This window comes from Mastigoproctus giganteus, chromosome 2 (genome assembly GCF_048544385.1).
Source record: "Mastigoproctus giganteus isolate SK-2022 chromosome 2, ASM4854438v1, whole genome shotgun sequence".
Classification (NCBI taxonomy): Eukaryota; Metazoa; Arthropoda; class Arachnida; order Uropygi; family Thelyphonidae; genus Mastigoproctus; species Mastigoproctus giganteus.
Genome location: NC_143576.1, coordinates 98,593,888 through 98,618,559, shown reverse-complemented (window position 1 = coordinate 98,618,559; position 24,672 = coordinate 98,593,888). Strand labels below are relative to the sequence as shown.

Sequence of the window (24,672 nt, the reverse complement as noted above, 5' to 3'; positions counted from 1 at the left end):
TTTGCTATACATTTTATATACTGTATTTAGTACGCTATTCCCTCTATAATTCTTTTGTGTTATTTCTATTTCCTTTTTTAAATATTGAAATAATTTTTGCTATCTTCCATTCTTCTGGTGTTTTATATTATTCCAAAATTTATTAAATAAATTTAGTATCGCGTCTTTTAAAAAACTTCCTCCGTACTTGATCAGTTCTGCATTTATACCATCCATTCCTTACTGCTTTCCTATTTTTGTGGCTTTCAATGCCTTTTCCAATTCTTCCTTCGTTATCGGATCTATGTCACTAACTGGGTCTAACTATCTCTTCTGTTTGATATGTTGGGTCCAGGCCGTACGGTAGATTTTCTCAGTGTGATGCAAATCTTCGAAATGCCGCCCCTTAAATGTTTTTTCTTTAAAATGACCTTCGATTGTGATTTAAAAAAAACTGCACAAAATGTACGAATACTATTTTTATTTTGAAATATAAACTACTTTAAAATAATATCAACTACAGTTTTACCCTTTTAACTTTAGCAAATCCGTTAATTAGGGATGTGTAGTCTAGAGTGGCAGCCAATGTGGATTCAATCGAAATTAATGACAGATTTCTAAGTTTTGTTTGGCTTATTGAACTTAAGTAGTGTTTTATTAATTTTAATTTGGAAAGACTTCTTTCCCCACTAGCTACAGAGACACGGAGTGTTAATAAAATTCTGAGCTACAACAGTATTCGGATACAAAGTAATTAAGTTATTTTGGCACAAATAATTTAAAACATCCAAAGATTTCATAGAATATGGTAGCGTTCGGGATACCTCACGTAATTCTTCTTGAAGATCATTTGCATTTATATCTGATTCATTTTCGACGGAAAGTATTGACTGGAGACTTACAATATTTTTCTAGTGGTTTGTCATCTATATCCTTGAGTTTTAAAATGTCATATAAAAACTAAATTTTTGCTGTTCCAGAAGCATGAATCGTTCATTCAGAGAATTAAGGGTAATGTCCAGAATATAATTGAAAACGTTTATTTTAAATTTATTCTCCTGTGTTAAGGGTTCATCGACAGCTTCTTCATAGTCAAATTGACGCTTTTTCCTTCTGGCTCTAACTTCATTTTCGCCAGGAAATTCTGTACTGCATTTAAGATTCTCTGCAATCTCATTAGCAGCAATTTTCATGTGATCATATCCAGATTGTCTATAACTTTTTACTTTTTGTATGGCTTCTGATAACATCCTTACCCAATCTGACAAATTTTATAGTTACAGATTGCAATAGCTTCGAGACTGAATTTATTTCAAATAAAACATCATGCCAAAGAATTACACCGCATATAAACTTGTAATTTTTATTTTTTTTTTTTTTTTGCTAACCCTCTTGTTTTAACTTTAGTTTCTGCGTCTCTGACGTCTTCTATTATTTGAAATAATGCATCATAGATTTCGCAAAGTTGAAATCGTAAAGGTGTTAACCCATCTACTCTGCTTGACCACCTAGTAGCACTCAATGGTTTTAGAGTTAATTGTGAAACATTTTTTAACACTTCCAAACGCTTTGTAGAACCAGGAAAAAAAGTGTAAAGTTCTTGTACAATAGAAAAAAAAGTTTCTTCTGTAGAAGAAGACGCTGCATCATTCACAATTAGCGCAGGGCACATAAAACGCACTTGGATATTTTTCAAGTGTTCTATTTTGTACACCCTTTCTTACTCCTTTCATATTAGCTCCGTTGTCATAGCCTTGTCCTCTAAGCCACTTTAACTCAAAACCTAACTTTTCCAGATGTGTCAGAATAAGTTCTGTCAAACCCTCTCCGGTTGAATCACTAGCTTCAAAAAAACCAATAAAGAATTCTTCAATTTCATATTTATTTTGAATGGAGCTAAAAGCTACAACTCTTATTGTTAATGAGAGCTGTTCAATATGACCTATGTCTGGGGTACAGTCGGCGATTATCGAAAAATATTTAGCGATTTTTGTTATTTCGACAATTTTTTGCTTAAAATTACATTTCCCATCGAATTTATCAATTCATCTTGTATATTATTGCTGGAACTTTGTTCCGGTGTAGATTAGCATGAAGGTAGTAGATCCTGGCCGCCTCCACGTGGCTGTGACGAGGTGTTGCTGCTTCCCACCTGTTAAGAGCCAGGTACCTGCCGACTACATAACAACAGAATACCTCATAACATTTACACACCCAACACACTACATACAAATGGCCGGTTCTGCCGTGAGCCTCAACACAAGGAGTATAATAGCGGCTAATGGGGAAAACCCTGGGGTCCGCCACAACAACACAGTAATATCCCCTGGATATTACTGCTTAGATAGGTCACAGACCATTTATCAGACTCGCGTTGAGCTTTCCTGATATGTTCTTCCATAACTGGATCAAACTCAGAAAGCAATTCTACCAACTTTAGGAAGTTTCCGTTATTAGGCTGAAACAGATGTTCAGTTGTTCCACGAAAAGCTAAGCATTGTGAGGCCAATAGTCTAATTATTGGCATAATTCTCTTTAGAACTCCTCTCCAATGCTGAATTTCCATATCCATAATTCGTTGATATTCAGCGTCAATAGTTTTTTTCTGCTTTAATCGAATGTCCAATTCTTTCCATGCTCTAAAAGCATTTCTGTGATTTACAGACTTTTCGTGCATTGTGAGGGCTCTTATAAGATTTCCCCAGTCAGAATAGCTTTTTTTTTGGGCTAGTCACTAATAGCAGACGAATTATCAAATAACATACAACAAAAGCAAAAAACGGCATCATCATTTGTAACAGAGTAAATCAACCAACTTCTCTCAACGACTTCACCATTGCTCAACACATTCAAATAATGCGAGGGCGAAAATAAAAAATAAATTTTCTGTTTATACTCCGGGACGACCAAACGGTCAGAGGAGTTTACAAGATACACAGAATACAAGAAACAGCACCGTATTCAGCAGTCACGGGCTTGAACCCCGGTCACTCAAGGCACGTGTACTTATGCACCCGCGCGCCTGATCACTAGGCTACGGCGGCCTATTACGCCTTCCTTTATTAATAGGAAACTCGAATTCCTTAATTTGATGTGGACCCCTCTCAACCAGTATTTGACGAGTTTCAGATGACAGGAGAAAGCATTCCATAATGCAGGATCAGAAGGAATTTCGTTTAATATCTGCTGGCTACTACTGCTACCCGGCTCTTGATGAACTTCTGATGGTGTTATTTTTTGGCTCTCTTCAACAACTTCTGGAAGTGATTGGGGCGGCACTGAGTTTTTATTTGCCAAATCCAAAGCAGTCGCTGTGGATGTGGACGGCTCATCTAAACAGGACTTTTGTACTAAGAATTCCTTCATAACATAGCTTAGCTTTCTTCCTTGTTCTTCTTTCTTTATGGTTCAAATTGTATTTTGATTTCGCTGCTTATGCCGCCTCTCTGTATCATAGCACGGCACGACCCTGGTTGGGTCTTTCCACAATTCTTCATAATGTTTTTTTCCATTGTTCTTCCTTTATTATATTTATTCTTGAAGTGTCTTTCTCTGTGCTGTTCAAGTGTTTCATTATTTTATAAGCCAAATTTTGTCTTCCATGAACATCATGTGTATTGTACTTATAAATCTAGCCCATGACTCTGCTTTAGCCTTCCTTATATTTTTAGTTTTATTGCGTTCTTGTTTATATATTTCTTCATTCTCACTTTTCCTGTTTTGTATATATTTAAGATATTTATCTTGTACTGCTTTAGCTATTTCTTTATTCCATTCCTTTACCTCCCTCTTATAGTTTTTCCTGAATTGTCCTAGTGTCTCTTTTGAATTATATTTCGTATATTATAGAACCCAGTGACCTGGGTTCAAGCCCGTGACTACTGAATACGGCGCTGTTTCTTGTATTCTGTCTATCTTGTGAACTCCTCTGACCGTTTGGTCGTCCCGGAGTATAAACAGAACATTTATTTATTTTTTATTTATTTGTAAATGTGTAGCTCTGTATTTTGGTTTTCCATTTCTGATCTATTCCGAAGGTACAATTTCTTTTCAAAAATATTTTTAACTTAGTTGGTCCGTTTAAAAAAAAACACAGCTTCAATTAAACATACCTTAATGAGGATTGCATATGAAATTGAGCAAAAATTCAGCACCCGTTTCTTTTATTCATTAAAAGTAATTTCTTCAATTCGCAATGAAAATATAAGTTTCCATAGAAGCTTCGAAGATGAGCGGCCATCGAAGATAATCTTGTGTAGTGTCAAAACTACTAAGCTTGGCTACCCCTGTATTATCAGATCCGAAGTAAGAATTTGGTCGATTATGTTCAAGTAATCGAAATCCAATGTGATTCCTTCTTAATACCATTGCCAACTGTTCATTTCTTAACTTCTCTGTGGTGCAATAAAAAAGCAACACCTCAGTTCCAGTCTCGTCGACGACGCGAGGAATTTTTATGGGCCTTTTTCACAATGTCGCTGAGTTAGTCGGCCTCAGACGGGGGTAGCGTGGTTTTTTCTCCCAGAAACTCGGGTTTTCCGTTCAGAAAACAGAAAATCGACCGTAGAACACGCAATTTGCAGACACTATACAGGGAGCAATATGGCCTTAGTTGTTGATATCCTAAAACCCTATTATAACAACTATAAAGCGTATTCAAGAGCTTACTAGCTGTTTATTTTAAAAGTGCACTGTCTTCAAGCTGTTAACTGCGTTGCAATCTCTTCTGTTTGCATTGACAAAACCTATAAGTCCGCCAACTTCGGAAGATTCGGAAGGCCTTAATTTTATATGGTTATTAAAGAGCACGGGTAGGAACTCTATTTTCATTATCACCATTGTCTGCTTGACATCCATCTTTCAAGGATGGTGATGGCCAGATGGCTTGTTCTGGTCTCAGTCCATCTTTTATTCGGACGTCCTGGATCTCTTCTTTCAACTGGCCGATATTTCATAACTTTCTTTGGCAATCTTGCTGGGCGTATCCTGTCCAAATGATTAATCCATTTTCCTCTGTATTTATAGATTCTATCTATACTCCTACTTCATCTGCGATGAGCTAACAAAGTTGTTTAACAGAATTTTACAACAGGGAGTCGTCCCAAACGCTTGGCTCAATTGGTCATCCCAGTTTCAAAGGTGCAAAATCCGATCTCAACTGCTGACTATAGGCCTATTTCAATCTCCTCCCATTTTCTCAAATGCTTGGAGAAGTGTATGTTTAAAGTTGTTGCCAATCAGATCCTTTCCCAGGGACTTCAGCATACACATTACTCACTCTCACGAGCATCACCCATTACATGCATAGTCTATGAATTTGAAAACCCTTCAAGCCTGGGAGCAAGGCCTATCTTATTCATGCTGTGTTTCTTGATCTGAAAGCGGCCTTTGACTCAGTGCAAGTTAAGCTACTTATGTTGCCTCCTGGAGAACTGTTTTCACGGGTAATGTCTCGAAGCTCCTCAGGAATCTAACTAAGGGATTCCTTACCTTCCACCAAGGGAGTAACTTTATCACAAAACTGGTATAATTCGGTATACCCCAGGCGGATCGTTGTCGGCACCGCTTTTTTTCAGTGATATTTATTCCGCTAATGAATGCATCTCATTCGTTTATGGCCTATACCAACGATATTCTATGTTATCTCTCAAACCCTGCTGACACTTCTCCAGACCAGGCAGAGGAATTATCGAAGTCTGTCATCCTGGACAAATATCTGTCCTCTTTCTGTGAATGCGCCGCCTATTTTTATTTATTTATTTATTTATTTTTTTTTTTTTTTTTGGGGCTTAAAATAAACCCTGAAAAATTAAAATGCATAGTCTTCTCACCTGGAACACGGGCAAACCTCAATCCCGCGGCATTTCTGCGGCCCTCCATTGCGGGCAATGTTTTCGTTGCCACTCATTCAGTAAAATTCTTAGGAGTGGTAATGGACGAAAATCTAACCTATTGATAAATAGGAGAACTTCTTGGCTTTGCAATTGCAATATTTCTTAGGCGGAAGGCTCTTATACATCTGGAAGCCTTGGATTTGTAATGCCGTATGGTGTATGCCGAATTACCTAAAGTTCTGTGAAATCGTGGAGGCTTGAGTCTGCTATATCCGCTGCAACTCCAGCTCCTTGTGCTGGCATTTCTGTTTTCGGCAGCTCCTGGAGCTGCTGGCTTTCCAACAGACTGTGAACAGATATATAGCTCTTTCCAATGAAGTTTGGACTTTGTCTGAAATTTAATTATGTATATTTATTTTTTATGCAATTTGATTATTTTCAGTTTGTTCGTATCAATCTTTTTTGGTCATGGCAGGTTTTTCCCTCCCTGTACTTGGGCAAACAGGAGAGGGAATATATAAGAGTACTGCTAAATTATGTGTAACTGACAGCGGGGTTGCCATTGGTTGGCTGGGACCGCTTTAAGAAATAAATATATATGTAATATATAGGGAGCAAGTCCGCCAACTGCGTTCAAGAGCATTGCGGGCTTTCTAGGTATGAAACTTGATCTCTGTAGATCGCACAACAAGGAAGCGGTCAGAAAGTTTCTCCACTGCTACTTTCGTTCTATCATCAGTTATGGTATTGAAGTTTGGTCGGCTGCTCCTATGTCCAGTCTGAGGACGCGCTACGGTCTTCTCTAGGGTCTGGGTCCTAAAGTGGGCCAACAATTGGGCTCACCTACTCCCATACAATATCAAAATCACAGCTCTGCATAAATCTGAGATATACCACGGCCCAGCACATGGCATATGCGAGGAAGCTCACAATGGCGCTTAATCTGTGCTCCGCTGCTCTCGACTTCCGTTAATATCTGGGAAATCGTAGGTTTGAAAATCCCTGGTAGACTCCTCAGAAACCGTCCAGTTCTCTATTCTAACCTGCAGAAGCTCTCGACCTTCAAGCGACACTTCCCGAACAGCATCATCGGCGCGCTGTACTCCGAAAATATTGATTGGAATGTAAGGTCCAAAGATACTGCCTACAGAGAGAGAGAGGAAAAAACAGCGCAAATCCATAGTCAAGTGCCGTCAGCATTCCTGCAATTGTCAGACGAACTAGTCTTAACTCCCATTGAAAGTTACAAGACTGTCTCAATGTGTTGCAGCTTGTATATAATAACTAAAATCTATTTAATGCAATATAAGCTCTGTATAATCTATTAACACTTATGTATTTGCTGTGTACCCATGTAGTTTTGTATTATTATTAGCTTTATGGTGCAAGGAAGCTTGAAGCTTATGCTGCACCAGGCAAAAAAATAATAATAAAATAAAATAATTTCTGAATTACCCCGAGATAGAGAGAAGTAGAAGGGAATCACAAAGAAAGATAAGAATGATGATATCCAGCTCAGAACCCTGGGTGTGCCAAGCCCATACTCACTAGATGTTGAGCCCCTGGGGTTAATGTTAATTCCTCTTGTTGCCAGTAGCAGGAATTGTCCTACATTTCTGTAATAAATAATTTTATTATTGAATCAACACATTCTTTGCGAATATCAGAACTTTCTTCTTGTCTGATAATCTATTGCCACTGGTTCGGCGAATAAATTTCATTTCAGACTTTCAGTCCTCTTCTCATCTTTTGATTTAGCTGTCCACGTTTCACTTCCATAGAGTAAAGTTGGTGTTGCTATCACTTTATAAGCTTTTTATCCTTGTATGCTTTCGAACTTTATTGGGTTTTAGGATATTATTAATTAAACCTGTAACTTTTAGAAAATTGGAAAGTTAATTCTATATCGTTTTCTTCGACATAAGAAAGATAAAATCCAAGATACTTAAATAAACTTACTTGTTCCAGGATGGTATTTTCTATTACTAATTTGCTTCTTATTGTATAATTATATACAATAAGAAGCAAAATAGTAATAGAAAATACTGGCCCTGCTTAGCTTATGCCAGTAGCTTAGCTACCGCTGGAGTAGCTCACAGATTCATTGAGGTACTCAATCCCTTCCACCACGAAATGGTGGGTCATTGGATTGGAATGGTCCTTGGCTTGACATCAATTAGTGGAAAATTTAGCAAAACGGTTGTATTGCCCAAGATGGAGATGTAATGTTGTTTTATGAGAGAATGCAGTTTATTTAAATACAATTATGCAATAACCAAGTCGATTCGTTTTACAATCAGTGGGCAATACAGAACTAATGCCATGTGAAAAGTTTCCAGGCCAGCTTCAGGCGAAGTGCTATGAGTAAAACAAAATGAACTATAGTTTATAGAAAAAAAACTACAGAAAACAATGAGTACTTGTGACTTCGGTTACTAGCCATTAGAAATTCTAAAATTTAAATCACGTGAAGTACAGTTCAAGTATAAGTCTGAACATTAATGAAAGAAGTCATCCACTTGGACTCATGAGCTAACCTTAGGTTATTCTATACATCGCATACTTGCGACATTAAATCGCTTACCTTACAGGGGAAAAAGGTGGCTGAACGAAATTGCATTTAATAACTGCAATTTAATAAGACTAATTTCTATTTAATTATGCAATTTTCTTAAATTCTCAAAAAAACAGCCTTTTTATGGAAATTTCGTCTTTCTTCAGTATTACTTCATTAATCGATCTTTCATTATCCTTGAAGTAAACCTGGTGACATCGGAGAAAGTCGTAAAATACTACCCGGAACTGATCGAGAGAAGCACCCATTGGAGTTAAAACGTAATAAGCAGTCTTAAAGAATCGTAATGAAATCTTCGATTGGATTGCTAATTGACATCATTGAGTCTACTGAAATTCCCATCAATCGTAACGGCAGAGATAAGGAAAATAAAAACCCTTTAAATGAAATTCACGATGCTAAAAGAATTCTATTGACTAGGGTCGTTTGTGCAGGTGCTCAAAAGGCGGTTTTCTAAATAAAGATTTGGTATAGGAGAAAGCGGTGTCATCTTACATCATTCCTTCAGGACAAGAATGACTTTGAATATCGACTCCAAGGACATTTCCTTATAGTTCCACTCAAGCAATTCCTTTTTGTGCCACATTTATCTGTAACATAAAACAACTTTTCAATAGAAAACAATTGCTCTTTGCAGCTCTATTTTATCTGCGCAGAGCACATGTATTAATGTGTATTTATATTCTTACTGCTGTAAAAGATGCTTCTCTACCACACTTCATAGTCCATGAAATTTAATGTTTTTAGGCGAAAGTTTGAGGGAATATTTGTTTTTATTGCCTGCTCGTTTTTCTTGTTTTTCTACGTCAGCCTTTGCTGCCTTTGACTAATTCTAGTGACGTTATTCAATATGATGCTAAGAATAAGAGACGCATCTAAGAAAATCAAAGTATTTTGTGTCATGAAATGGATATCACTGTTCTGTTGGGCAATATCATGTAAGTACTACACTTCGGAGGACAGAATTCAAGATGGCAGAACTCTAAAAAATATTTTTAGTTAAATAAAAAAAAAAAACCAAAGTTTTCAAAAAGATTTGTAAACTTTGTGCACACAGCAGAAATTTAACCGAGCCATTACGGATAAAAATGCAGCAAGATTAAGCGATTTTTCAGTGCGATTTTTGAACAGATCCATACTGGATCTGTTCAAAAAGAGGACTGCAGTGACAATAAGTACCTATCTTTGAAACAGTATCTGTATGAGAATACTCAGTTTTTGCCAAACTTGTAAGTTTATATTTGCAGGTGTAGAAGGTCCAATCTCGACTTCAATGCTTACAGGGCAGGTGTGACTCCACATTTACGACTTTCACTCCATGCTATTTCGCGTCGACACTTGTTTTAAAAGTTAGCGTTGTACCTGATTGTATCCTATCTGCAAGTGTCATTAATTCTGAAACACATTCAGTATATGACGTGCATCATTTATAGGTATCCGGGACTTCTTTTAAACGCTTCACTTAACTGAAGAACTACTTAGCAATCTTCCTCTAACTCATAATTGAGCCCATATAATTAAGAAGAAAAAAAGTACAATGTGCAAATTAGTCCGTGAATTTTACCTTCATGGATAGCACAGTTGGTAGAATCGCCATCCTCCCCACACTGGAAAAGACCTGAGATCGAGTCCTGTTGATGACGAGAGGAATTTTTATGGGCCTTTTTCTCCATGTTGGCTGAGTTAGTTGGTCTCAGGCGAGGGTACATGGCTTTTTCTCCCCGAAAACTCAGATTTTTCGTCCAGCAAACAGAAAATCGACCTCAGAACACACGCACTTTACAGACAATATACACGGAGCAATGTGGCTTTAGTCGCTGATACTCCTAAAATCCCATTATAGCAACGACCACCGTGCAGTTTTACAGACATACACGTAAACCCTGTGATCTGGCGTACTATCCCCAAAGAAATCGTTGCGTTCCAAAATGCATACAACTAACAGACTACTGCATTTCAGAACTTCTAGATTTTTCAGATCTTGTTTCCTTTGAAATCATAGCTTCTCGGTTTCATTTCTCGTACTTGTGATTTTAGACTTTAAAGGTTCTTTACAGTTGCTGAAATAATTGTTACGTTCTTTAAATCCTAACTTATAAATCACTGTTTATATTGTGAAAACATTCAAAGGGAACGCTCACGGTTCCATTTCAAAGCCTTTAAAAATTAAATATTTTGGTCTAGAGTAAGAAATTACTATCTGTTAGGTTATTCAATATTTGTATGCATACATAAATCCCATTATTGAATGTATAAATAGCATAAATGCGGGCTGTCTCTTCTTCAGCCAACTGAGATAAAAGACTTGCTTTTAGAAATAGCATTTAAGATGCTCATTGATTGTAAATTCGCGAATCCATATTTCTTCTATCTTGTCGATTACTTCCCTTTCAGGGAACACCTTCTTTGACTCCTGGTTACTGTCGTTTGACTTAACTTCTTACATAGATGGACTACAGGTCTTAAATGCAATCTGCACAAATCGCGATTATCTACCTATAGAGAGAATCTTGTACAAATATGGTACTGTCTTTTCTAAATGGACATAGCGTTCGTAAAGACAGCTAAATAATAATTTGAGTTAAAATCGTATCGAAATGGGATTTGGTCCAAATAATTTATTTGGGTTTAAATAAATCATTTGAGCCCTAGCCTCTTCCTAATATAATAAAGAGGTTTGTGGACTTTTTCACATCATCAGATGTCAGTTTCGGGAAATGTGTTTGAATCACTTACTCGGTTATTTTCCTGGTAAACCTGGAATGCCCACTGTAGAATGCATGCAATTTAAAGAAGATATTGCCTTTCTGCTTTGTGTTGGGACCATGGAGGTTTGGTTATATGCATCAAGCTATTCAAAATTTTTATATCGAAGAGGTAGCATGTTTGGCGCACGTAGGAATACTTTAAAACTTCGTGGCGAAATGGGTTCACTGGCAATGGGAAAGAACAGCAGACAGATTCTTACGAATTATAAAGAAGTGTTTGTCTTTGCGCATTTAGTAGGTGCTATAGTAGAGGAGACGGTTACACTTGGCGATTGGGAAAAGTCTGGAAAACATTCTTGAACAGGTGAAACTGTGGCCGAAAGTCAAATATGACAAAGCGAGGTGTTGTCAAGTGTCATCGTTGCCAAACAGTGGAACCGTTAACATCTACATTTAAAGTGGAAACATTGGAATGACTGTACTTTGAACCTAAACTAATCTTGCCCACCAATGCGATATATTTGCAGAACGGTAGCCCTTATGTTGGAAATAAAACCATAGTTGCTAACAGCCTTCATAACAAAGCCAAACCTCTAACAGAAAACAAAGTTACATAACAAGAATGCAAATTGATCTGTAGACGGATGCAGGAGCAGTGTTTAGTATCTTAGCCTACTACTACATATTACACCACAAATGACAATTAAAAATAATTGAGAAAAAAATGGAGAGGGAAAATAATATTAAAGAAAGAAGGATAAGCATCGGTGGTTGCAAGCCATAACCAATTGCACGTTGCCTAAACATAATGTACGTTAAATTACAAACAAATTAAATTAAGAATATGCTAGCATTATTATTTTCTTTTTTTAATTCTATATACTAGTATTTCTTTATTACTTTTATTTTCAAATATTTATTTTTCTTCTTATTTTTAGTCATATCGATCGTCTATAAATCCAAAAAACCAGTTTTCTCCAACTGGTGTTGGTGCCTGTCCTCTCTTTAGAGATAAAGAAATATGGCTATGGTATATGCAACTCGGAAGCATTCTTTCATTTAAAGTTTTCGTGTTTACGTTTAGCCTCAAGCAGCCGAGAAATGGGAAACCCACAGAGCTCCCATTTTAAGAACACGAATAAAGAAGAGTCCCGGAATCATAAAAGCATCATGAGAAACTAAAATACCTTTTAAAAATATCGTGTGATTGTACTGAAAATTAAATTAAGATCTACAGCAGTAAGTTTTTTTGATTAAAGAAAAGAAAATTCCAGTTTCTTTTCAATTATAACAATCCTTCAAGGGACCGGGTCCGTCTCCCATACAAGTATTTCAGGGAGGCAACATTTTCCTGCACCACTTATATCAGGTAAAAATCTACAATGAATAAATTAACACAACGTATTAATAAAGCTCTTGTTTTATTCACTCGTGAATAAAATTGAATGCTCGCCATATTTAAGATGAAAAATGTCAAGTGTGTGCATGTATTCTGATCAGTTTTGCAGTGTACGCTGCAGAACTGATTTAGTTTCCAGCGACTAGCTGACTTCAGTCTTAACGAGCTATCATTGTGCTGGAAGGCATTTTCTCACGTTGCTGATTGTCTTAATGGTCCTATACCTCTGGTCCTGCAATTTCTTGCTTCTTTTTATTCAGGTCAATCGGCGAGCCTTCTTTTACCCGATGTCAGCGGCAACTCGAAGAGAACTCCCCTCTTGTGGAATTACCGACGTAATGTCTGAGCTATACGAGAGTAGGTCATGACTTTTGAATATTCAAAGTGCTGTTTGAAATACGGCATGCAGCAGCGAAATATAAATCATTTAACCATAAACTTCTCTAATTCTGTAAACTTGCTTTTATAAATGTTATTGCTTTTAATTCGTTATAATTTCTGCCATCAAACTGTACTAATGCGTTAGATTAATGATTATTATGAAATGAGTATTTTTACTTGATTATGCGAAGACAAGTCTTAGCAGAATAAGACTTGGACTTGGTTTTTGTAAACGCGGATGCTTTCTTTATGCTCATTGATAATTTTAACAGCCATTAATTCGATTGATTGACTTACTGGAATGTGATTTGATATTGGACTCTTGACTATTGGCAGCAACAGTAACTCGAGTTATTCTGGCTTGCCAAAAGCGTTTAGACCAGAAGAGTATTTTTGGGACAACCCATGAACAACTATTTATGTAGACAAATAGTGTGCAAGCCAATCTGAACGTGTTCTTGTGGGAAATTTAATTTTTAGGCGAAGATGGGTAGATATTACGGACCCCATAATTCATTAGCACGTTCGCAATGCCCCAGATAAGAGAAAAGTTATCCTTGACCTTGTTTTTTGCTGAACATCTGATATTAAGAACCTAAGTAAACGTTTTTCAAGAAGTAATCATAGCTTAATATGAGAAATATTGCTATTAGTTTGTAGTTAAAGTGTGAATGTGTAAAGCGCCAAAGCAACTAAGGTTATGAGGCGACAGTATATCGTGCCTGTAATTGCGGTGTTATTTGGGTAAACGAAAAACCAAACTCGTTTGAGACAGGCTGATTCAACCACGTTGTGAAAAAAGCCCATAAAAATTCCTCTCGTTTACGAGGATCGAACTCAGTCCGTTGTCACCCGGGCAGTGATTATAATCACTGTTGATACCCGTGAGGGTTAATATAACATACAACGAAAGAAGAAACTGGCAAAAAAAAACCAATGATAAATGGAATGTTTAAACAAATAATTCTTGAAGTTGCTTCTCTTTGCATATTTTAAGAGTGGTCTTAACAAATTTAAAAAGGGGCCTCTTTAAAAGGGACCATAGCAAAACAAATGACCAATAAATTGGTGAATTTCGTAAATGAACCAGAAATAGAAGCTGCGCGGAATTATCAGGTGTCACCGGATACCATGACAATTATGAATTAGTCTGTAATAATTTTTTTTCAACGAGTCAGAAGTGCTGAAGTCGAATAAATGGTTCTTATTGTTCTTGAGAATTTTTGCGTATAGGATAATCAGGACAAAGGACACTTCCTACTAGAAATCTAGTTTATATGGTTTGTTGTATATTTGTGTGTGGTCGGGCCGAAAATTTCAGAATAACACATGGAGAAACCGTACTCCTATCTTGAGATCAGCTAACTACTCTCCAGATTGGAGAAGTCTACGAATCTGGTCTCCGAAGGGATTAAAACTATACTAAGCCAAACGAGTGACAAGTAAGGCGAAGTAGACTATACTGGGGAAAGAGTTCTTAACGTTTTCAAACGCTAGAATCAATCACACTAAATCTTTGCATCATTTTCATAATGTGTTTATTCACTTCACAGTATTATACAAAGAGCAGCAACTGCAAACTAAATGGCGCTTCCGTAGCCAGGTGGGCAGGAACAGCAGTGCGTAGCACCCGCTTAGACCGGGGTTCGAGCCCCGTGACCACCAAATACGGAGGATGCGGAAAGATCAGGGAATGACCACCGCATATCCCCGGAGCAATATGGCCTTAGTTGCTAATGCTCCTAAAAACCAAATAACAATAACAGCAAACTAAATTTCGAGATAAATGAAAAGGCATTGGAAGAGAAATTATCACTCTTTAACTCTTATTAGAGAAGTTGATGGAATTTATCAAATTGCATTAAAATACACGTTAAGATCAGTTACCAGTCTTTTATTTATTATAGTGAGAGCATCTTTGGACTTTGATAGGGACGTCACTAGGAATTCGAGATGTAAAAATTTCTCTCCAACCATAAAATTATGGGCCCATGTTTATTCTCTGGCCCCTCAAAGGCTTTTTTTTTTTCCAAGGGGAAATAATCCCTACTAATTCCAGGTTCCACACCACCAAAGCAGGTGGAACTCTTTCTCATACTTTTAGCTGTAAAGAAAAAAAGAGCAGGGTGCAAAGAGATTTTGACATCGCTTTTATATCGTCATTAAGGCGTATAATTCTGTCCCACCTGAATGCCTTTTGTATAAACTGGGGAAGTGTGCCATTAGCGGGTGGACATTAAATTGCTTCACAGAATAAATGTGGTTAAGTGACAGGCGTTCTAGATGCATTAGGATCGCGAGTGGAGTTTCACAAGGTTTAGTACTTGGTTTCTACTTTTTTCTTATCTCCATTAATAGCACTGAAGAAGGTATAACAAATCGAATGCCAAAGATTACTGATGATACAAAGTTTGAGAGTGTGGTTAACAACAGTAATTAGAGTATTCTGCTTCAAGATGACCTTGCGAGCAAATGTGAAATAGAGTATGCTGGAATGACAGACAGTGTCATCGGATCAATGGTCGGTAAACGAGCGCAATCTGTGTGAACGTGTACAAACGATTTACGATGAAGACTGAATGGCGTACTCTCGCAAAAACAAGCGATGCACCCAAAACAATCTGTCAACCTAGGATATGTAAAATATGCACTAGCCTTCCTTTCTGATCCAAACAGCAGTGTCTAAAAAATCTTAATTCTGCATGTGGGATCGAGCATACTAAGATCTGGAGGAATGCACAGAGGAACAAACTATTCCCATCTAATATTTTTACAACGAGGATTGCATGAAGCTATTCGCAGAAATCTTAAATTTTTGCCAATGACCAGGAAGCAAATAATCCCAGGTTTCTAGGCAGTATCTTATGAATCGACGCGATGCCTGTGCAACGATATAATGTACCCACAATTGTGATCTTCTATTTGTCGAAGCCCGCACTAATGCAGAAATGCCATTAAACCAATGGTGTTTCTTTCGTTTTGTGGGAAGATAAAATTTTGTCCCTGTTTTAATTGAAATAATTTCAATCTCCTAACTCTGTTTGACTGATTAGAAGACTCAACCATCAAGGCTGTACAGAGGCTTTCATTTCAGCGTAATGGTGCTCCATTAAACTCTTCGAGTGGTTGCTACGCAGTTAGAGGCAAATCTTTAGACTATGGCGGGGGATTTATCTTAGCTATGGTTTCTGCAGCCTCACCGTTTAGAGATTTGTTTTTCGAAGAGGGACTTTCTTTAAAGCAAACACGGTTAAACTCTTAACCTCGAATAATCTTAAGAAGAGAACTCTTAAAGGGTACGCTGAAATTAACTTCGCCGTACAAAACGCACACAGTAATTTACTGCGTAGGTTATACCTTGTATGATTTGAGAAAAGCGAACATAAAGGACCAACATTTCTTAAATAGAATGTGGTTTTTTTCCCTTATGCTGCATTACACTTCTTTTAAAACAACCAGTTATTCTTTGCCTAAACAATATAGTACAATGCTATTTATTTGCATGTGTTGTGTATTGTTTTGTTATCAGATTAAAATTGTCTTTCCTTTTCATTGTTTCCTTCATTTAAAGAAATCCTAGCAGCAGCCAAGCTGTCGTAAGTCATTGATCACCCCTAGGATTGAAGAAAGGTGTGCATATTACGAAATATGCAAACATTTTGGCCCTTAAAGGTGATCAGCGGCGGATCGAAATTCATTTCGAACTTGTAGGCCGAATGATCAGTACAGAGAAAGTTTCGGTGGGAATGATAACTGATAACGGCTCAAAGTATGAATATGAACTGAAAGTTCGACAACCAGAGATCCGATTGATGTCTATAAAGCACTAAAGGAGTTGAATCATACGAATTAGAAAGGTTTGTTCTCCCTCGTGAGACAAGAAACAGCCAGAAATTAAAAAAAAAATCGGGGAAAAGCAGAAGACTAGATCTTGTGACGTTCATCTATGGATAATGATTTGCCGAACACAGGAATAAGTTGCCTTCCAGAGTGGCCGAGGGGGAGAGTCTAATTTAGTTAAGTTCAAAGGGGAATTTAAATCTAATAGATGCAGACAGTAGAACCTTGCACTTAATGAACATTTCATTGGAGAAGTGCCAATGTATCGCCCTAAATAAAAGCGGTTCTAAGAGTGAAGTTGGTAATTATAGACCGGTTAATCGGACTTCGCTGGTAGGAAAAGTCTTAGAGGCAGAGATTGAGTGCAATCCAGGGATATTTAGATAGATATGACATTCTGAAGGAAACACAACATGGCTTTAAGGGTAAATAATGCTTAAAGGTTACTGTATAATCTTGAATGGTTAGAATACTAGTAAGATTCTAAGATGGCGGCTGCAGGGCAGAAGGCAGAGTTGATTAATGGATATTCTTCAGATTGGTGTAACGTCCGAGTGGGGTTCCTCAATAATCAGTTCTTGGACCGCTGTTTCTCATTTTCATAAATGACATCGACGAAGGGATGGGAGGCGTGGTGGCAATTTGCAGATGACATAACGATTGGCAGAGTCGTTTAATCAGTGCCAAGCAGCGGTCCTTTAGGATGACTTGAACAGACTTCAAAGGTGGTCAGAGAAAAGGCAGCTATGTTTCAATGCTGTTAAATGCAAGGTCTTACACTTGGGAATAGCAAACCATAAATAAATATTACACTTGGTGACGAGGTTAAATTAAAAACAGTGGAGGAGGAAAGGGATCTGGGAGTTACGATACGGGCAGGTATGAATTTTTCTGAACGGTGTAAATAGACAGCAAGGAAAGCCCATGGTGTCCATCGATGATTTATCAAACCTTATCCTGTAGAGATAGGGAGATCATAATCCAACTGTATAAGGCAATTGTAAGACCGCATTTGGAATACTTTTAAAGTATGGAGACCTCATCTGAAAAAAAAAGACAGATTCTTGAAAGGGTCCAAAGACCGGCTACTCGAATGGCCAGATCGCAGAAGGACGACAGTATGAGGAAAGACTTCGATAATGTGGGCTTATAGAGCTTGGCAACCAGACACCTCAGAAATGACCTGATTGAGATTTATACTCTGAGAGGGATTAGTAAAATGAATGAAGCCGGAATTCTCAATGTTATAAAGAAGTCCAGAACAAGTGGTCATAAATTAAAATCTTACAGGGGTTGAGTTTTAAATTAAACTGTAGGAAGTTTTTCTTTTAGCCAGCAAATTGATTGCTGGAACAAGTTGCTCTCGCAGGTAGAGCGGCTGACAGTTCGAATAAATGGAAAGGTTAATTGTATAGTTACTTGTTTGAAGAGGGACGCGTATAATTTGTATTTTCTTATCTACTTTTTTTTCTTTTTGCCAGTAAGCAAAAGTCTATGGCTTCCTTGCACTTATGAGGAATACTCTTACTGTTTCTTGTAGATGGTTTATTTTTTAAAACATTTTTAAAAAATTAAGATACCCATTTTTGTGACTCTATAAATGGCAATTAGTAAGAGAAAGAAAAATTAACTCTTGCCAGTTAAGCAAACGCTATTTATATTTGCGTTCTCTCCTATGAAAAACCATTTAGTTTTGCTGTTGACGTTTCAGCATAGCGAAATTACACCATATGAATTAAGAATTCTGGGTGGAGCGAAGCATTCGTATTGTGAAACACTTAAGTCATCATCTTTGTTTTTTTAGGGAGGATTAGACAGCTGCAGTGACCTTTCCAAAGTCCTTATTGCACTGTTGTTAAATCTGATATTGCTCCGTGAGGGAAATAAACCTGCCATCGCAGGCAACAGGGAAACAAAAGATGAATAAAAGGATAAAACAATTCAAGGTTCACTGGTAGGAAAAGTCTTAGAGGCAGTGATTGAAAGAGTAATCCAAGGTTCTTTGTTTATGAAAACACTCCAGTCTAGATAAGTTATCTTCAGTGTGGTAATATCAAGCTCATTATGTTTTTTGCGTAACATCCCTGGTGGCTAGAAGAGTGACCACTAGAACTGTACAACGCAATGTGGAAAATGCTCAGGCTTGAATCCCAAGCGTGAAGAAATTATTTTTTTATTGTAGTGAATTAGCTGGTATCATAGCGAAGGCGTACGGTGTATTTTTCCCTTACCAGAAAAGTAGTTTGTCATTTTGAAAAATAAAATTGCAAGCCGACTTTATGATACACATACACTGTTACTTCATATATTTAGTAACCAAGACACAAGATACTAACGCCTCAGTTTCTTTGGCACTGAAGATAATCCTAAACTACTTGGAAGAGACTCTAAAACGCAAAAATTTTCAATGTCATACAGCAAGAACTGTGAGCGTGTGGTTTAAAGAGAATAACGATTTGGGATGCACTGGAACGCCAAATTAGGGCAAAATGACTTTTTGCCCTAATTAAAGAAGTCCAAGAATGCATTAGAAGACAAGCGGAGCATAATACCACCAGTTTTCTACCAGAAACCAATCGAAAGTCATCCACGGCGCATTAAAGCAATCATCATAAAAGCGGGCACACGCTATTAATCTTTCGGACAAATACTTTTTCTTCGTAACTCACTGCGCTTTTAATTTTGGTAGGACAGTGTATATGACTGCATTAAGCGTGTCCACTGCACATTAAAACGTTAATGTTTTAATTGGAAACAGCCGAAATTTAAATGGTTTCATATCAATCTACATTTCCCTTCACAATGCCACTATTTTTCCATAAAATCTCTAATCAATAAAATATTTATTTTATTCATAAATAAAATCGGTTTCATCTCGTTTTACACTGTTTTTTGACTAAATTGTTAACGAGATCAACGTTGAAAAAGAAGTTCATTGAGCAGAATGGGTTTTTAAAATTCGAATCTTAAATCGAAACGATAATACGTAGACTAATTTTAATAGAAAATTGAAATTTCATCATAAATATGATAAAAATCATTCATATGGTTCATATGGTAAATAACAAACTTAAAAATAAGCGTAACAACTCACTGGTACGTTTTTTAATTGCAACACCCACAGTGTGTTATTAGGAAGATGCCAGAATGCGTCGTTGTCCGGAATACTGTGTGATATTTTTTACTGATTGCTCGCTTTTCACCCTAAAATCTTGGGGAAATGGTTCTTTATGCAATGAGGGGATATAACTGTGATATTGTTTGGTGTAGCAAATAAAAAGCCCTCTACCCAGGCAAGAAACAGTTTCGTAAAAAAAAGCTTAATTGTTATAAGTGCGGTGGGGAGAGTCTTTGTTACAAAAGTTCGGGTTCGACATCCGTTATCACTCAGTTCGCTTTGAACTTTCATCGCTTACTGTAATTTAAAAAAAAGGAAATTCTGGTGTTCTTTATCTGTAGTAGAAGAACTAGGTACGTTCCTCTGGTCACTGACAAACGACAGATGGTTTCCTGCCCGGGGCAAACACAGAGTGCAGTCACCTGAGAAAGTGTGGCCCACAATAGCGCAAAAAAGGAAAAAAAAACAAAACAGAGAAAGCGTCTCGCTGGAAAGTATCGGTAAATGAGGTCAGCTGGTAACTTACAGCACTTGTCACAGTTTATCATGCTTCTACCGCAGCTCTCTCTTTCTCTGCTTTTGCTGTGAGTTGCACGTGGTGGGATGAGAAACAGAACAACTGAAAGCGAGTGAAGTGAGCATCTCGTTGAGTACAACACTGCAATAGTACTTTAGTCGTTTCTCTGGGCTTGCGCAGTGGATTTCTGACGTCACAGCTCAACCAAAGAGGGTATTTAATTTTTTTTTAGTAAGTAGTTAACTGTTCGTTTCGCTGCTATTGGAAGGAGACTCATCGACAAGAAGGGGAGTATTCGGTGGGCTGGTTGTTCAATGGATGGCTAATCACCACGTGGTGCTGAGTTCCGTATATAATTATCTTACGGTTCACCGAGCATCGGTTTATAGTGCGGCAGATCACATTCCTACGGTTCTTCCTTGCAATGAGTCGGTCAAGCTTGCACGTGGCTTTCCTGATTGCTATAATATTAGTGATCGTCTGGAACAGTGCAAGCCATGTGGCAGCACTTCCGGCGGACCCGATAGTTGCCACTCAGTCAGTTCAAAACGTCACCGCCACTTCAACCACAGTTCCCGCAGTGACGACACCGAAGAGTTCTGTCACAAAACGTCCTCCTTCAACCGCCGCCCCCACCACGAAACCAATAACTGTTAGGTCGTCTGTAGGCCGCCACAAAGCGACGACTCCTACTACAACGGAAGAACCGGAGCAACTGGACGAACTGCATCAGAGATGGAAGAAGTTCGAGGAAGATGCTCGGAAGCAGGTCGCATCCCTTATAAAGCAGGTGATGCCCACCCTCGTCAGGCTTGGAACTCAAGCGGAAGTGTCTGGTCCTTGCAGCAAGAGCTTGATGCAGTTTCTGTTCGGTCTGAAGGATCTGAAAACTTGGGCTATTCGAAGTAAGTTCTTTTTCACGCTTATTAACCACACCAATTGTTAAATCAAAGATAATCTCGAGAGTGTAGGGACACTTAATTGCAATATCCCAGAGAGCAGTTGCCGATGAATGTTTATCTAAGCGAAATTTCTTTTATCTTGCTGTAGTATCCCTGGTTGTAGTCTCTATATCTATGTAATGTCCATCTGTTCTACCTCTCAAGTAACAGTATTAATTTCCGATGCTCAAAATTATGAATAGGAAACACTGTGGGAAATCTACTTCCTATGGAAACGTTTCCTGCGCAAATATCTTTTTGTCCAATGAAAAGGAACCCAATTCGTGTGGTCCCTTTCAAAAAGACTCACTATTTGACATGGAAATAGTCTAACTTTTGAGTTTCTAAACTAACCAACTATACTTATGAATACTTCTTTCTCCTGGTGAAGTTGAGAATAATTGCCACCGATTCGTCGGGATATTAAAGTTCTTTTAAAGGATATTCTGGCCGACTGGTGCCCAAATATCGGTTACGTAGTTTTAGCGTGCAACACAATTTATTTTAATTGTTATTATACCATAATTATTATTAATTATGAGGATGATGTGGATATTTTTTATTCTACATAGATATAAGTGTATGAAGGTTTGTTTACTGGCAATTGGAATAGAAAATTGCCTGAAAAACTTACCTGAATGGTTTCGGATCAGTTTTCTTGAAAGTTCTTTGCTATTTGGTTATAAAAGAAACAGAGGATCGTACAGAATTTCAGATTAGGCTGCCTCTGCGTTGGAAAGTCAGCGCTGTACGACGCAATCTAATATGACATTTAAAAATGTTTTCCTTCATCGCAAAGTTTTTGGTTTGCCAATAAAACTTTACATATGTCCTCTGTTTGCATGCCCGGTGTACAAAGAAAGTGAGAGATGGTCCATCCACTTCTGGGATGTCAAGCAAAGAAATTGTCGGAAATCCTCAATTTCCGCATTATATAAACAAGGCCCGCACCATAGATCTTTTCCCACTTCCTGATTTACCAATTGTGTGAGATTCGTATTAAACAGTTCCCTTTCTTTTTATTTACCCTCGGGGAATAGTGATTGAGGAAGAATTTCCCTTCCATTTTGAATTTCTATTCATTTCCTGCGTCACTTTCTACTAAGTAGTTCGTTAATTTTTTTAAATGTACACGCACAGCGAACCTCCATATTTACATTTGTTTTTAATAGTGAGCACTCCGCAATTTAAGATTTTCGTACAGTCTTCGGCTAGAAAAACAGAACCACGAGGAACTTCGCGCTCAAAAGTGTGTCAGTACTGATTTATGTAACGGCGACAACAGCACACCCGTCAGGATTTAGTGCGTGCACCTAAACTTCCCAAGATGCGCAAGAAAGTTTTTCACAGTCCACTTCCCTGTTAGAGCCGAGCGTGTTTCCTCAAGCAGCCACGTGGACGGGAGAACTCGACAAACACTAGCAGCCAGTGAAACTGAAATTTTGCCCTTAAAATATTTTCCACGTGAAGGATTTCGGTTAATCGGCTTAACAAAGCAGCGTTACTCATGCGCGGAAACCACTTCGACAGTCTATTCTGTTGGTGCTGGGGTCATAAGAAGAAAGTTTCATTTTACAGCACACGAGAAATGGCGTCAGCAGGTTGCTATAGGAAACCACATCCCCATTTGGTTTACTCGTTTCTTTTTTGTTGATAAATTCGTAGAAAATTGTAATCTAATCAGGATTCGGTTACTTAAACGAAATATTCCGAGACTTATCGTGTTCAGTATTGAGTTAATCGGTGCAGAGGAAGACTTTCTCCACAGTTCTTCTGAGCCGAAAGGAATATGTCATAAAGTTCATACAATCGCTCTTAATGACCTTATACGTACATAAACTCTCACAATTATCTGGTACCAGAACAAAATTATGTATCACACTTCTTTTTCAGAAGTCTCAATTTCGGTTTCAGTACAAATATCGGCCATTTGAGAATGTTGATTTCGCAGGGATGCGCGTTGCGAATCTGCTATTGTTGGATGATTTTGAATATGAACCGAAGAAACTTAGGCCATTTGGCATCAACATATCGTGTCTGTAAACTGCCGGTAATCTATGGGTGGCTTGCTTCGTCTTAAATATCTTCTTGCAGGAGGTGAACTGTCATATTCAGCCATTTGTTTGTCTGCAAATCTATATTTTTCTGAACTTTCCATTTTGCCCTCGAGGGTAGACAGTTGGTAGAATCGCAGTCTTCTCCACACCAAGTGGAAAAGACCTGAGTTCTAGTCCCGTCGATGAAAAGAGGAATTTATGGGTATTTTTCAAAATTTCGCTGAATTAGTCGGTCTTATGCGAGGGTAGAAAGGTTTTTAGTCCAGCAAACAGAACACATGCAATTTACAGACACCATACACCGACCAATATGGTCACAGTCACTGATGCTCCAAAAACCCAACAACAACTTTCCATCTTTTCTGTCAAAACTGGAGACTGTCCTCGCATCCTCACAAAAGGGTCGATCAGACGTAATATTTTATTAGTCTAACTTTCAAATTCCCCAAGATATCAGTAAATGAATATTAACATCCTTCTCGAAGATAAGATTACCGATTCTAAATTTATATTTTATATTTTTATTATCTAATTTTATCAGGATTATTTTTTGTTTGCAAGAAAGTAAATAAAGAGAGCTCTTTATTTACTTTCTTTAACTATTTGCCAGTTTTCGGCGATTATCAGACAGGTCTCGCCATCAGAAAATATTGTAATTATCAATCCATGTAATGCTAATTTCTTTATCTACAATTTCTATTAAAGTATCTTTTCATAAATGTTGGCTGCACAAACTCCCATTTCACTCCATTTTCATACGAAACTCCTCTGATATTATCCCTTTCATTCTGATGAACATAATTTACTGTTTTATAAATTGTCCCTCAAGTGTCCATGAATTGTCGAAAATTCATGGACACTTGCAGGATTCAATTAAAAAAAAAAGGGGGGGGGGGGTTAAAAACATTTCGCTTTCCACCGACTAACTAGGCCACTGCATGCAGAAAAGTTCCTCTAGCCGCGAGGATTCAAACCAACGCCTTTTTCTATTTGATGTTGGAACCAGTGATTGTAGCAGCCACAAGGACTGTGAATTAGAATTCTCGCTCTAACTTAACCCCTATGAAATTCCATTTACGCAGCCTTGTCTCTGCAAGACTGTCTGAACGAGGTTCCTGAATTCGTTTCTCACATTTTTCTTTTTTGTGATTAAAAATAAAATGGAAATCTCTTCTCTAACCAGCATCACGCAGGCTGTTTAATATTCACATTAAAGAACAGATCACCATTCTTTGTCTACAGAAAGTCAGTCCTATAACATTAATTTTAAATTATGAAATAATTTTAATAGTGCTGATTCTGAGCTTTTTCCAATTCAGTTTC

At 37.6% G+C, this 24,672-nt stretch overlaps 2 protein-coding genes across 2 annotated transcripts in view; one reads left to right on the top strand and one right to left on the bottom strand.

Annotated features, from left to right (window-relative positions):
- Window positions 1-1,625: 1,625 nt before the first annotated feature.
- Window positions 1,626-2,656, bottom strand: LOC150089453 (uncharacterized). Its single transcript, XM_090389988.1, has 2 exons — window positions 2,317-2,656; window positions 1,626-1,822 (listed from the first exon to the last, which is right to left on the bottom strand). The coding sequence occupies exons 1-2, from the start codon at window positions 2,654-2,656 to the stop codon at window positions 1,626-1,628; spliced, it is 537 nt and encodes a 178-aa protein (XP_090246114.1).
- Window positions 2,657-20,775: 18,119 nt separating this feature from the next.
- Window positions 20,776-24,672, top strand: part of LOC150089452 (nose resistant to fluoxetine protein 6-like) — a 73,192-nt gene continuing 69,295 nt past the window's right edge. Inside the window, exon 1 of the mRNA XM_090389987.1 lies at window positions 20,776-21,256. Coding sequence (XP_090246113.1) covers window positions 20,776-21,256 — 481 coding nt within the window. The remainder of the gene's footprint in view (window positions 21,257-24,672) is intronic.

Excerpts from the sequence above, each read along its gene's own strand:
- LOC150089453 (XM_090389988.1), bottom strand. The coding sequence starts at position 2,656 with ATGCACGAAAAGTCTGTAAATCACAGAAATGCTTTTAGAGCATGGAAA. Across the intron at positions 1,823-2,316 it reads GTCTGTGACCTATCTAAGCA|CTAGTGATTCAACCGGAGAG; the intron begins GTAATATCCAGG and ends GTTTTTTTGAAG.